Source organism: Dermacentor variabilis, chromosome 6, assembly GCF_050947875.1.
Source record: "Dermacentor variabilis isolate Ectoservices chromosome 6, ASM5094787v1, whole genome shotgun sequence".
Lineage (NCBI taxonomy): Eukaryota > Metazoa > Arthropoda > Arachnida > Ixodida > Ixodidae > Dermacentor > Dermacentor variabilis.
The window spans coordinates 160,762,467-160,777,274 of record NC_134573.1 but is presented as its reverse complement, the minus strand read 5'-3'; the positions used below and the strand labels follow the sequence as shown (position 1 = coordinate 160,777,274).

General features: G+C 44.7%; 1 protein-coding gene across 1 annotated transcript in view; it reads right to left on the bottom strand.

Moving 5' to 3' along the window:
- Lerp (lysosomal enzyme receptor protein) overlaps positions 1-14,808 on the bottom strand; it is a 94,093-nt gene that overhangs the window by 66,311 nt on the left and 12,974 nt on the right. Inside the window, exons 6-14 of the mRNA XM_075696481.1 lie at positions 14,454-14,637; positions 12,659-12,762; positions 12,293-12,451; positions 9,036-9,170; positions 5,733-5,882; positions 4,278-4,415; positions 2,344-2,509; positions 1,585-1,875; positions 191-353 (exon numbers count right to left, since the gene is read on the bottom strand). Of these exons, the coding sequence (XP_075552596.1) occupies positions 191-353; positions 1,585-1,875; positions 2,344-2,509; positions 4,278-4,415; positions 5,733-5,882; positions 9,036-9,170; positions 12,293-12,451; positions 12,659-12,762; positions 14,454-14,637 (1,490 nt within the window). The remainder of the gene's footprint in view (positions 1-190; positions 354-1,584; positions 1,876-2,343; positions 2,510-4,277; positions 4,416-5,732; positions 5,883-9,035; positions 9,171-12,292; positions 12,452-12,658; positions 12,763-14,453; positions 14,638-14,808) is intronic.

Genomic DNA, 14,808 nt, shown 5'->3' with positions numbered 1-14,808 from the left:
ATATGTTCCTCAGCTTACTTTACATGTATAGTTTTGTACTTGTAATATTCTGTAGTTCCCATTAGGTTTTTAAAAACTTATTCCAGTTTCGGTGTCACCATTTCCTGCTCGAGAAGGGCTGCTCGCGAACCCAATTCACTTCAGCCTTGAAGGTAGCATAGAAGAATGAAAACTAAGCAGATCCTCTTACCGTTCCATTCCGGTAAGTGTGAACAATGCAGACCGCTGCCTTAGAGGAACAGCCCAGTGGAGCATGCCTTAGTGGACGGCACACGCTGACATAGGCCATAGCGGTGTAGTCCGTCTCGTGCTGCTCAGCTATCCAGTCTCCGTCGGGGTTTGCTTGATTCAATCTTGACACAGGGTAAAAAAGAATAAATGGCCCATTAGTGGGACATTGCCAAACAGTTCAAGGCAACTGTTGTTCATGCAGCAACGAAAAACTGGTGAAATTAGAACATGACCAAGATTACGCTCAAACGACTTTCACAGTAATTGCCGATTGTGACCCCTGTGCACTCAAGAGCATACAGGGAACTCCGTTTAACCCCTTAAATACGACGACCTCAGCTTATCATGAGTGAACCGACACATTTCGAATTACAACGAAACCGGCTCACTATAAGTATTTTGTCAGTTTTTGAAAGGATTGTCGCTGCAACAAGAAATCAGTTTTTTTCATTCACAATGGCAGACATATCATTGCAGTTATTGAGTTAGATTTACCATTCTAATTGTACCCATATTTGGGTGTTCCGAGAGTGTTACTGAAGCACGTCATGTAAGAAATTGAAATGCATAGTAATTTTTTCAGAAAATGTGCCCTAAACAGGTGAAGACTGCAGCCCATGACAAGTCCATTGGCAATTACAGAAAATTCCTTTACAGATTGCGCAGGCACTAACAGCACGCACAAACATCCAAGGACATGTGCAGGGACTAAGAAGATAACTCGCAGCAAAAATTTACTTAAGAGACACACGAGCACTTTAACGTTTAGCTACCAGGCTCAAGCTGCACTCGTCCTGGCTGTTCACACCAAGTTCACCAAAGACAAGCCATCCTGGACTAGGCCACAGCTTCCACTTTACTTGCTGGAGACTAACCTTGCTAATCAACTCTCTTCATGTCATGCCTTTTAATTTCGGCCATTCGATATATTGACGATTCCAATTACTTTCGTTATCATACATGTTTATTGAAAGAAAGTCTTGTTCAGAGTAGATGTTTTCCATTACATCTCTAGAGAATATACGAGATAAACCATACATGTACCACATATTTTTGGATCTGGATATAATGTGCAATAATTTGTTGGAACAATAAAGAATTGGAAAATATGTTTATATTTTTAGAAAGAACTTGGGAGTTAAAGCGTACTTAGACAGAAATTGAATTTGTTGTGCCTCTGAAAAACACCTGCCACTCAAAGGGTAAAGCACCATCAGTTTCGTTACCACGCAGCCACACTAGCCTAGTACACCGATCTATCGATGCACAAACCTCCTCACTTCTGCAAACACTATTATTCAATCTAATGTCAATCCAATAACTCTAAAACAGCAGAACTGTTCAAGTAGTCACCTGGACAGATCATAGCTGACGTTCGCACGAGGATCCCTGTACACGCAGCCCACAAAGTAAGTGGGTGGGCAGGCATAGCTGGTGCGCCAGACAAAAGCATAAGTGCGGTTGGCCTCGTCCATAAACTGGGGCTGGCCAATGCCAGCTTCATAGTCGCAAAGAAAGGTCAAGCTAGATGAACGGGGAGTCCTGGCTGGGTCATTGTATGGGGTTCCATTGGTATAGGTCAGGTTCAGCATTCCGTCGATGTAGGTCAAATTAGAGTTCACCTGGCCAAGAGACCAAAAGCGCCTGCAAAGGAGATGGCAACCAAGACACCAAATTTGCATGAAGAGTCCTGCAGTGCTTAAAACAAAGAATGCGCAGAAGCGATGGGACAAATCTGCATTCTCTTCAGCGCTCAAGCATTTATGACAGCACACAGTAGATTACCACTAACTGCCAGAGTAAATATGTGAGATTAAACAAACATTTAAGTCCACACATCACTTATTTCACAACCCCCGCAATAAAAGAAAAAATTTAAAGGCAGTCTGGAGAATGTTGAGCTATCATATTTAAATATGTTCATTACTTTATTAACAGAATCTGCCTGTGAGACCACTTTGACAACACGGGCCTGATTGTTTCTTATCTTGCAGCTCAACTTATAGCCTCAACATTCTGACTATGAACCGCTGAACAGCAGCATCCCGGCATAGAGCTCCAAATGCATGGACATTGAATGTGCATTATATTACTAGTTGACTATAACCTTACCCATCAGCAATGGACACTTGGCACACTGATGTGTTCACATTCTTGCCATCGCCAGTGCATGGAGAGTCAGTCACGTTGCCACACACATTAATAAAGAAGCGATAACCTTCATGCTGCAGTGCATATGGTTTACTGCTTTTCAGAGGATTCAAATCGATTGTAAAGCCTAGAGAGCAAGAGGGATGAAAAGGAAAGAGCATCATTTATGTGGAACTTCCATTACAAAAAAATGCAAGCGCAGCCACAATTTACCGCAACATAGCTTGTAAACAGACAACACAGTACTACCACTTACATGATGATTTACACAACTGCAGCAAGCAATGTCGATGTATGAAACCTCAGTCCCAGCGTGCCCAGAAAGGGGTACCTACCCTAACACCACTGGCATTTTATTAGCCAGTTTCGGCTGGTGCAAATATTTCCTAGTTGCTCTCATATCTCATGTTCGCACAAGAAAACTGCAGTCCTCAACTGAAGAAATTTCAGCAAAAAGAACAGAGTGGATTTTTCCGCTCATAAATTGGCACATGAGCAACATTTCAGTGCTCTTGTCTACCCAGGTGAAGCCCAGCTATAGAATCTGACACCATGGTATAATGCTTGACCAATATCACCACGCACATAACTGGATTTAAGGTGTGCTCAATACCAACAGCGCCCTTTGCAGCAATGGTGTACCTCTCACAAAAGTTGCGTGCCCAGTTTATCAATCTGTGCTATTGTACCTTCCGCCGATTTAAAGAGCACTGCATGTGCAAGCAAAAAAGTCCGAGCTCCCAGCCTACTGCCATATACATGACTGAAGCAGATGCACTTATGTGCAACACATTCGTATCCCCAGCATTTCGACACACAGCAGGGTGAGGATAATGCTCATCGCCGCCTTACTTCATCGAAATGAACAGTGTCACAGGAAACCTATCACGCAGCACGGCAGCTGCCCTAGCCACGTACACAATTGGATGACCACTTTTGGCAAGATGTACATGCAACCCTGCATTCCATTAAAGGGAGCCATTTCAGTATTAAACATTACACATCAGCCTGTGCTCCTGTTCTGAACAATATGCAACTCCAAGCTTACATAGCAGGTTATAATGTGATCAGGAAGAGAACGCAACTATCAATCAGTGACAAAAAAAAATTGTGGCAACTCTGTAAGCCTTGTGTTATCCCTGCAAGGCTTCTTTCACAAAGAGGCCACTTGTCTATGACATTGTTATGAAATTCAAAAGGATAGACTGGTGGGCTGGTTGGAGTGGCAGTATTTACATGGTAGCACAGTAGCACATGGACGACAAAAGAAACAGATGGGACATAATGGAAGAAGTAGACTGGACACAGTGCTATGTCCCATTATGTCCCCTCTATTTATTTCATCACCCATGTGCTTCTGCGCTACTGTGTAAATAAGCGTTATGAAAGGGTTTTTTTTTTTCTTTGCTTTCCTTTTTCCAGTCAAAAGGTTGGGCTTTAGGTAATATGCCAGCAGACGAGCACAAATATAAAAGAAATCAATGGAAGCACAGAAGGCACAGAAGTGACCACATCAAAAAGTGTTCCCAGAGACAAATTACCAAGAAGTTAAAGAGTGCCTAGAAAGATCAATTAAGGGCTGCATTCTCAATCGGACGCTTCACTCTTGGGGCTATCACTTTCAAAGCACCTCCATTGGCTGAATCAATGTAATGGACACCTGCTGCTCAAGCGAATTGCAATGTTTAATTGCCTCATCGCACAAAGGCAGAAGCAGTTCCAATATTGATCAAATAAGACAAAACCCCACAGTTACTGCATCAACTAAAATAAGTTCTCTCTTGTACAATGTTTAGAAGCTAGGAAGGAAATTCTTGAATCTCTGAATTGTTGCTATATGTCCAAACATTTACGTGCCACCCTAAACCTGCAAGAATGTCACTTAGAGGTTTTACCTAAGGCATCATTGTAGACTTTACAGTCCTGGCCAATGTGCGACACCCGAGGGCAGGCAAGAGCAGTGTGCCATTCAAATTCCAGCAGACATTCCGACTCTACCTCCCGGACGAGACGAGGACTTGTTGAAACAGCACCTGGAAAGGTAAACCAGATACTGTACACATCCGTCAGAAATAATAATCAAGAAAACCTTCAGATGGCAGCCTACAATAACAAGTACCAGTGTCATATGACACAGCCACTTTCAATCATGATCTAGCTTGACTGGGATCAATCACGGTCGAAAGTGCATGTAATTAGGGTATACCATATTTTCTGGCCTCTAAGTCGCACCCCCCTCAAATCAACAGTTTTTATGGAAAAAGACGCATACAAGTCACACCGGTGCACAAGATGCACCTGTTGCGACAAGTGTGACAAAAATATATGCTTGTAGTAGCCGCCACCTCTGCATGCATCAATCACACGATATAGGCAATGCTGAAACATGTGCAAGCACCTTACTACATCTAGACAATGGAACATGGTTATAATGCATTTGAGGATGGGACACTACAATAATGCACAGAGGACGATGGGATGGGATAATCAGCTATTGCCAAACTGCGCCCCATTCTCAAATGCACCATTATAACCCCGTTCCATCAAGCCAGCAACCAACTAGCCAATATAAGTCTCCTAAAATCTAGACAATACTTTTCAGGAGTATCTTAATCCGATTGCATGAACATTGCTATTGATAGCTTACATAACGGAGTCTAGTCAAAGCCACCGAAGTCGTCCTCCTCCGAGTCACTTACAAATCTGTTGTATAGAACATATTTTTGCCCCGTCAACACAGGTTGACAACTGACTTGCAAGGGTCAGCCGACCATCACGGCTCAATATCCCGTGCGCGAGAGAGGGAGGCGGGGCGAGAACACACCGCCTCCTTTCAGGCGCGAGGCATGGGGACGAGGCGAGAGAGAAGGGGTTCTACTTCGGTGGCTGCCACTTACGGCACGACCACTGGATCTTGAAAGCGATCTGCATTGTGGACAAAGTTCACCCACGTGAGCTTGAAAGTAATCTAATGTGGACAAAGTGCGTCCAGTGCCGGTAGCTTGGTATGTGCTTTCTACGTTTAGTTTGTGCTGAGGCGAGAGGCAGCACGAAGCTGAATTCGCATGCTGCTGCTGCAGCGCTTATCTTGCTTAATTTGCTATCGCATTCAATGCTTCACCTTGCGGGCGAAACTGCAGCTTTTTTTGTTTATTACTTTAGACGTGTGTCACTCACTCTGCAATAAAGTTGCTAAGACACCACAACAAAAGTTTCTGAAGTGCGGCATTTCGGACATTACGGACTTCAGATAAAACCGGCGTTTTTTGGCGGACCATAGAGTCCGTTGTAATGAGAGTCTACTGTATAGGAAAACCAAAGCCAATTAAATGTGATCAAAGAAGTGTTACCTGGTTTGCAGACAAAATTAATCACAGAACTGAGATTTTTGCCATTCCAGCAAAGGCCACCTTCCGAGGTCATTGAGGCAGTTTTGCTGCTCTTGTCATATGCAAGCTTAGATGGCTGTGTGCCATAGATGGCGCTCTTCCCGTTGCTTTCTGCAAAGAAAAAAAAGTATTGGCAAGCATTGCACAGCAGCTAATGTGGAAGAAATTAAAGGCTTTGCAAGGACTTGCCAGGCCTTCACAGTTTCTTTTTCAAGAATACAGAAGCTTAAGAAGCTTAAGAAGCTTAAGAAGCTTGAATACAAAGCACTGTTTTAAGCAATGAGCAAACATATCTTTATTGCAGATTGAACAAAAGTTGTGGGTACACTCGACTGTCACGCGTTCCCTGATGCTTTCCCCATATGACTTTCGTAATCTGGCTTGCCCGCATAGCTAGTCATGACCGGAGGTCAGTGTACTTGCAGATTATTACGAGAAATGGCACGAGCGTGACTACATGCAGACAATTAAGCGTTGGTGTCCAGCACAGGCGCAAACATACTCGCTCGCTATCCTGTCGCAGTGAGTCGAACTTCCTTGATTTGTCGCCGCCCATCGGCATGTTCTATTGATTGTGATGCAGCTAGCTGGCACTGGTGTAGGAAAGGCGTAATAAGTGCCTTTGTTATTTTTTGCACTACTGTGTTGTCGTTCCTCTACCCCAAAAACACATATGAGACCCCACAAAGTGCTCACCCAGCCTTTTTCCCATAATCTATCATCAGCCACCAAAAACAAAATGGCACCCTATAATAATAATATTTGGGGTTTTACGTGCCAAAACCACTTTCTGATTATGAGGCACGCCGTAGTGGAGGACTCCGGAAATTTTGACCACCTAGGGTTCTTTAACGTGCACCTAAATCTAAGCACATGGGTGTTTTCGCATTTCACCCCCATCGAAATGCGGCCGCCGTGGCCGGGATTCGATCCCGCGACCTCGTGCTCAGCAGTCTAACACCATAGCCACTGAGCAACCACGGCGGGTAAAATGGCACCCTATAACGAAGATTCTAAGCTGTTTGGATCGGCTTGGCTATAGGCTTGCAAAGACTGTGGCAAGATACACAATTTCAAGCATCTTTAAGCATTCTGCAAAACTTAATGATCTTCAAAGCTTTAAGAAGTGGTAGTTTTCACATTCAACTATCTTCAAGTGTTTCAAGGACCACAACAGACTGAAATTTAATCTACATTAGTGAAACTATCACAATGAGTAGATTGCCTTAATATGCAACTAAGATGAATATACCGTATTTACTCGCATAATGATCCCACTTCTGTAAAAAAAAAAATTGACGCAAATTCAGGGGTGCGATCATTACACGGTTTAAATTTCCCACGAAAAGAAATTTTTTTTCATCCCCCATTTGCTGTGGGATGACAATGAGTCAACAGGCAGGTGGCTGCCGCTCAGTGTGGGACACCAAAACAAAAATGGCGGCCGGCGGAGCAAGCCGAATGCAATTATTTGTCTTCTGGTGAGTACATTATGCACATTGAAAGTTTCTTCCATATTAGTAATGAATAATATCGTTAATATCAGCAAGTTTGCAACAACAATGTACAGTGGAACCCCGTTCATACGTTTTTCACCGGACCGGGGGAAAAAAACGTAACAGCAGGGAAAACGCAACAGCGAGGAAAGCTCCGAAAATGAATGAAAAAAAGGGCAGCTTCAACTATAGACAATTTATTTCCACAGAGTGCGCTTAGGACTTTAAAAAGCCTAGAATGATGGCTTGCCGTTTCTTTCGCTCGGTAGAAATCGCCACACGTTTCTCAATAGCCTGGAAGGCCGAATTGCTGTCAGCGTCGCTGTGAGGTGCGACGTATCTGCAGAGGAGGTCCAGAGCCGCGACGGCTTCTCCAAAGCTAGGATTTGGCCACTGCCCGGCATCATGCGGCTCGTGCTCCTCGTCGTCACCGCGCCACGGCAATGGCAACGGACGAAGGAATATCCGCGGGAAATTTTGCCCTCTTTGGCGTAATCATGCTAACCCGCTAACGACTGTTTAGTATTGCTGCGGAGCGCGCGCGTCCGAGCAGCCCGGTTGCGCGCGGCGCGGCGTGGGAGAAATGTAAACAAGAGAGGAGAGCTGTCCCGGTAGGCGGAGCAACGCCACGAGCAACGCCAACTTCCGGTTTCACTTTTGCTTCACAAAGAGTGACGCGAGGGCCTCTCCCGAGTTTCCTTCCTCCGTGAGTCGACCCGTCCAACAACCATGCGGTGACCCTAATCACAGTGATGATAGTGAGAGCATTTTTCACGAATGGCCACTTAGTGCGGCCTCTCGAACTGGCGTGCGGCTTTTTGCAGCCAGTTCCATAGCCAAGCCCGGCCAAGCCCAGGCAAAACTCGTCAAAAGCCAAAATGGCGGTTGGAGCGCGTTGCCTACTTCAGCCCAGGCGGGTTCGGGGTGCTAAGTTGCGACGTATCATGCGGGAACGTTTTCACAGCTACGACGTAACAGCGGGGTTCCTTATACATTGAATCCTATGGAAGCTATGCCGGGACCGGATGAAAACGACGTAGCAGCCGGGAAAACGCAGCAGTGAGGAACGTAACAGCGGGGTTCTACTGTAGTCATGTCCACTTTGAGGGAATATAAACAGAGATGGGCGCACTTAGCTGCCAGTGACATAAAAACACATGGCGGGCATGCTGCCGAAACTGCGGCCTTTGTCTTCACTGCTATTTTAATATGGCACACTTCCACTAAGGGTGGGCAAATATCTTATCTGCATTACAAGCGTCAGCGTACAAATAGGGTACACTTCTAACGTATCGGTATAAACATGGCCACTATCGTTGCCGCTCGCAATTTGTTGCTTGTCCACGAGTGCAGACGAGCAGAATCGAAAGGCATCCTCTATGTTGTTGTTGTTGTTGACGAAAACTATTATGAAGCCTACAAATAATAAAGCCGAGGCAAGCTTGGTTGTAACTTTTTTTTTTTTTTCATATATAAGTGCAAAAAGTGATGAAAGGACTGAAATAGGGCATCTGCTTAAGAATGTTGGGTTTGTGCAGACCGCTTGGCATGCCTTCAAGAGTCGTTCGCGTAGCATTCGACAGATGGTAAGCGCAATCATCATTAGCTAGACTTGGCACATGACATATCACTGCGACAAGTTCACGGTGCGATCATTACACGGGAAAAAAAAAATCCAATTTTGACGACAAAATTCACAGGTGTGATCATAATGCGAGTAAATATGGTACACGTCAGCAACTGTACCTCACACATTTTGCCTACTTACTCTTCACACAAACTGCACTCGTGGCTCCACACTCCTTTGCAGCGTCAGTCTCGATAAGGCCTTCACAAACGTTGATCAATATGACACTCTCATTGTCACTCTTCAAGCTGCCCAATGCAGTCCAAGGAGAAACCCCTGCAACATAATGAAATAGCTCGAAGATAGCCTCGAGAGAATTTCAGTGTAAAGCACATTGCATACCTGCCAATCTGTGAATTCTAAAATTGATGGGATAATGGGAAAGGGAGAGTGCAAAAAGCAAACATTTTTCAAACAGTTCGCCCTGAGAAAACACCTTTGGTAGGACACATAGGCACGTTATTTACGATGATTTACCTTTAGACACAGTATCCAAGCTGCAGCAGCATACTTCAGAGACTGACAGGCAATGCATTGTTTTTAGATCATAGTGATTCAACGACTTTCCTGTTGCCCGTTTTGCCTGCTTTATAAACTTATCTGAAAACTTGCTCTATGTAAGTACTGTTCTATGGCATCTCGTGCTGCCACAAGAGGGCACCGTAGGTGCTATCTGAATGCCTTTTTCTCGGGCGCATTTTTGGAATAGTATGTGAGCAGAATGAGCATTTTCATAAAACTTGACGCAACAATCGCATGGTCATAGAACTAGCCAAAATTCATAAACTTCATAAAAATTTCGGAGAGTTCGCAGGCGCGACACCTAAACTAAGTAACAATGGTCAAAACAGGAACGTGCGTCAAAAAAGCAACAATAAGATACTACTGGCATGGCACACAACAGTCTACATATCATACCAAATGCATAAAGGAGCTTCTAAGGTATTGCATTTCCTTTGTTGACAAAGCTATGGATGTCTGGCTGATGCACCTGTCTTCTAATTTCTTAATATGGAAGGCTTCTATCACTTTTTGGTTGTTAATTGGTTGGTTACTATTCCACAACAGAGAGAGAGAAGGGACGGTGGAAAGGACGGGAGGTTAACCAGACTGAGTCCAGTTTGCTACCCTACAAGTGGGGAGGGGAATGGGGAGTGAAAGAGAGAGAAAACTTAGGTGTAGGATGTCTATAGTCGGGCGCTCAAGTCTGTTGCCTTCAGGTAGTGAAAAAGCGCTCGAACTGTTTTCTGGGCTAATGAACTGTGAGGCCAGGCTCCCAAGATCTTCGCTTCCGTAAACAGCCTGTCATACAGTCTATTCAAGGCACACTGGAGAGTGACGTAGATTATCGAAGAGAGAACAGTGGCACAGAAGATGACTGATGGTCTCTTCACACTTGCACTTCGCGCACATTGGTGAATCCACCATTCCAATAAGATAGCTGTAGGAGTTGGTGAATGCTACTCCTACCCACAACCGACACAGCGGTGTTGCGTCACGTCGTGGAAGGTTTGCTGGTAATTTTTCAGTGATGGGTCAAGGCTGTGTAAACGACACTTAGAGTTCTGTGGTGTATGCCAGTAACCTAATGTGATGCTACGAGCGAGACTGCGAAGCTCTCTTGCAGCGTCGACTCTCGATAAAGGTATAAGGAGTGTCGGTGAGCCAGCCTGGGCACGTCAGCAAGCGTCATCGGCGAGGTGATTACCAACAACGCCACAATGTCCCGGCAGCCACTGAAATATGATATGCCCTCGTTCAGAAGCGCAATGGCAGGTTTCGTTGATTTGTGACACCAGCTGTTCATAATTGCCACGTAGTAAACTTCGCAAACTCTGGAGGACTGCTTTTGAATCACAAAATATTGCCCATTTGTTGGGAGGATCTTTTTCAATGTATTCGTCAGCAGCGCGAAGAGCGGCCAGTTCAGAACCTGTAGATTTCGTTACGCGTGAAGAACTTGATGACGACCGATTGAGATGGTAGAACAACGGCGCCCGTAGAATTTTCCGAGACGGAACCATCCGTGTAAACGGATTCGGTTAGCGTATGAACAATGCAAAAGTTCCAATGTGATCTGCTTGAGAGCCGCGGTGGTCAGGCTAGCTTTCTTCACTATTCCTGGAACAGCAAGGTACACAGGAGGCTTTTACAAGCACCACATAGGGGATGACCTTGTTGCGCGTGAGTGCCTCAAAGACAGAGTGCCGGTGAGCCGCAATTTATCTGGAGAACGCTGCCTTGTGTCTTTTCTCAGACAAGTGATTCGAGATCGTGGTCAGGGACTCTGAATATATGGCGAACATGCGCCCAAAGTGCGTCGATAGCTATATAGGTCATTATTGGGTGGTCTCTCGCGGTGGCAATTGTTGCCACGGTTGAAGCATTTCGAGGTAGCCCGAGACATGTTCAAAGGGCTTGGCCTTGAATGCTCTGTAGGACATGGATGTTAGTTTTGTTAGCATTGGGCAGCACTGGTGTGCTATATCGCAAGTATCCTAGGAAGAGTGTCCTGTACAGTTGAAGCGTAGATGCAACAGAATGGCAGTGCACATATGGGGTGCGCATGTATATGCGACAATGCGTTGCCAGATATCAGCTATAGCCAGATATCAGATACCAGAGAACACCAATGCTACAGAAAAAATGTGAATACGACCACTTTGGCATACCGCCCGCTCAGCCCTTTTGTGAGGACAGCGTTGCCATAAACGTTTGTACAGCTATTTTCTTGCCCCTAAGCAGGCTGTCTAATATAGCAATTCCGTGCAGTACCAATGATCTTTGAAACCATCTGTGACCGGATGTAAAGGGCACCGCACGCCTACAAATAGTACTGGGAGAGCAGTGCTAAAAGCAGCATCAATGAGAAAAGTTTAAGAAGTTGACTTCACTTTCTTTTTCGTTTTGATCAGGGCTTGGCTACTGTAAAGCAAATATAAATAGGACATTGTACGTTATCAGAAGCTGGCACCATATTTCTACACTCATGGAACCAATTCTATCTCACATTTTGCAAATGTACCGTTCTCAGTACAGTAACCTTTTGGACATTCTAGAGCACTCATCAATTCAGTTCTTTAGAGTCTTTTTGGACTACCAAAGGTGAATGTAATAATCATGCCAACCTTTTTTGAGCTGTAACACTTTTATGAAATTATGAGACAAGTTCATACCATAGTAAACTTTAACCAAATGCAATGAAATGTTAAAGGTTTAAACATGTTCGCTATAACCAAACAGCCAACCCATGAGTTTTTGGCATCCACATGCCATCACCTGTGCCTCTAAGCATGGTTTGACGGTTGCACATTCTCAAATTGTGCAGGTGGCTACTTCAAAAAACTTGAGTGTAATACACTAAATGCAAAAACACACGGCTGAGAAATTAAATTCACCTCCAGATCGCGAGAGAGGCCTGAGATCAATCCGGACATCTTCGTGCTCAATAATGCAGTCAGCTCCCCGAGTCTTCGGACATGCATGAGCTGTTTCCCAGATAAAGTGGTAGGTGCAGGCATCACGGTCCACCCAGCCATACTGCATCTCATCATCACCTGGAACAGTACCGCACAAATGCAATTAACATAGAAGCACCGCCTTCAGAGATATACAAAGCCTGTTCCAAGATTAATTTTGTGTTGATTAATGCAATTCAAGAGATATGAGTAGAATGAGTAATTACGCAGACATGGTCTTCAATGTCACTGAGCACAGAAGTATGTGGCATAAACACAGCACGCAAAAAGTGGATACTAACGTACCTTTCTTATTGCAGACAAAATGAATTTCACTCGACCACATCGACCCTGCCGTATCACATTCGCTGCCATCCTTGAACTTCATCGTAATTACGTCATCCACAAGCCTGCAATGAGTTAAACACTGGTCAGGGGCAGTCTTGCTGGATTAATCTGTACCTCAGTTTGTGAATAACACCTCTTCTGTGCTGACACCCTACCCTAAGCAAGAGCCATAAAAGCTACCAAGCTTGAGACTAGCATGAAAATTTGAGTGCCAGCACCAAACAATGTGGAAACATTTTACTGATCAATGTGCTCCTAGTTTACATTAGTCCCAAAAAGGCAGCTGTAGGATTAACTGAGACAGAGTGCTCTCACATCAGCTTCAACCATCAAAAACAAATAGCCACAAGGATGAACTTCGGTGTTATATGCCTGTGTTGCCACGATAGTAATCACTACCAAACAACCAACAACAGCAATTCTTCGTGTTTACCATCCAAACATTACTAATTGAAATATAAATAACACAGTTAAGAGTGATTATTTTGACCATTAATATGCACCAAAATTTATATAGTTAAACTTCGATTTAACACAGTCAAGTGGACTTAAGAATCTAATGTGGGGATGAGCGACTAACGCATCCCGATATGTTGTTTTCCCACATAGCTCCAGTCTCCTCTAATCTGGCTTCGCCACGTGGCTTTACGGCGGCGGTGGGTCTGCTTGCAGGGTAGTACGAGAGATGGCGCAAGTTTTGCGCTGCTAGCGCCACCTAACAATGGGGTTAGTCGGGCGCAACAGGGAGTAGGCTCATCCTCTTTGGCTCGGGGTCGGCAAGCGGCGCGGAGGTTCCACGCATGCGCCAATCCATGCTTCTGCGAGACCGTCTCGCGTGGCCTAGGAGCAGGACACCAGAATGGACGCACACAATCACTTGAACGCACCACCGTTCGCCTGACTATGCGCGTGAACAACCAGGCGCTGGTGTCCAGCATGGGGCAAACATATTCGCTCGCTATCCGGTCGCGGCGAGTCGGACTTCCTAGATTTGTCGCGCGCCCATCGGCATGTTCCATCAATAATTCAGCTGGCTATAGATTGGTGCATAAAAGGTGCAATAAATGCCCTTGTGATTGTTGGCACTACTGTGTTGTAGTTCCTTTGTCCCACGAACACTGGTGAGATCCCCCCACTAGTTAAATCAAAAAGGCATAAAACCCCAGTGTGGATAACATACTTGTTCAAGACCAAAAACAATGCCACTTTTGCCTGAACGCACACTTACCGTAGACAAAGCCCAGTGAGCACACCTTGAGTTCCTTCATTGGAGTAGTGAACAGGTCAATGAAATATGTTAACTAAGTGAAACAGCGTACGCATATTTCCCCAAATATCTTTGTTAAATTGGGCGAGACATTGAGTTAAATTCGTTGTTTGAATATTAAAAATGCGTTCGGTTCTACAAATATGATTTGTGGAAATAAAAGCACTTAAATAAAGAATGTCTAAATTGGGATTCTTTAAATCAAGGTTTGACTGTAGACATTTTTTTTATCTTACAACTTCATGCTCAGCTGCAAGACACCATAGACACAGCATCAGTGGGTACCTAGGTCATAGCTCCCATCATATTTTGATCTGCACCACGATGCTACTTCATAATGTGGGCACCAGCAAACACCTGCTGCTGCATTCACGAATTACGACAGATACTTTAGCAGGAAAGTGTCGACAAAGATCAGCAGGGAGCACAAGCTCAGGGCTGTGCCAAGCGATACGAGTCGCTGTAAGGAACAGCCAATAAACTCACTGAAGGATCTGGTCTTGGTTTTGTCCCAGTGAAAGTGACTGCCCTTTGATCTCAGCACAGACGGCCGACCTGAAGCCGCGCTTCTTTCCACACTGGACTGAACTTGTGCCCAAGCTTTTACCACAAATATTGTACTTGATGACTGCCTTTGTGCCATTGATGATTGTTTCAGTTGTGCGGTAACCTGAAAAGAAATAGCAACAAGACACAGGTTTAACTTAAAGGAGTCCCAAGTCAACCCTCAGGCTTGGTGAAAAAACAGTCTGTGGATAGCATGCACTGCTGTGAACATCTCAGCCGAATTTCGCAGTTGAATTTTGCAAGCAGAGTGTGAAATCACCTTTTTACAGTGTAA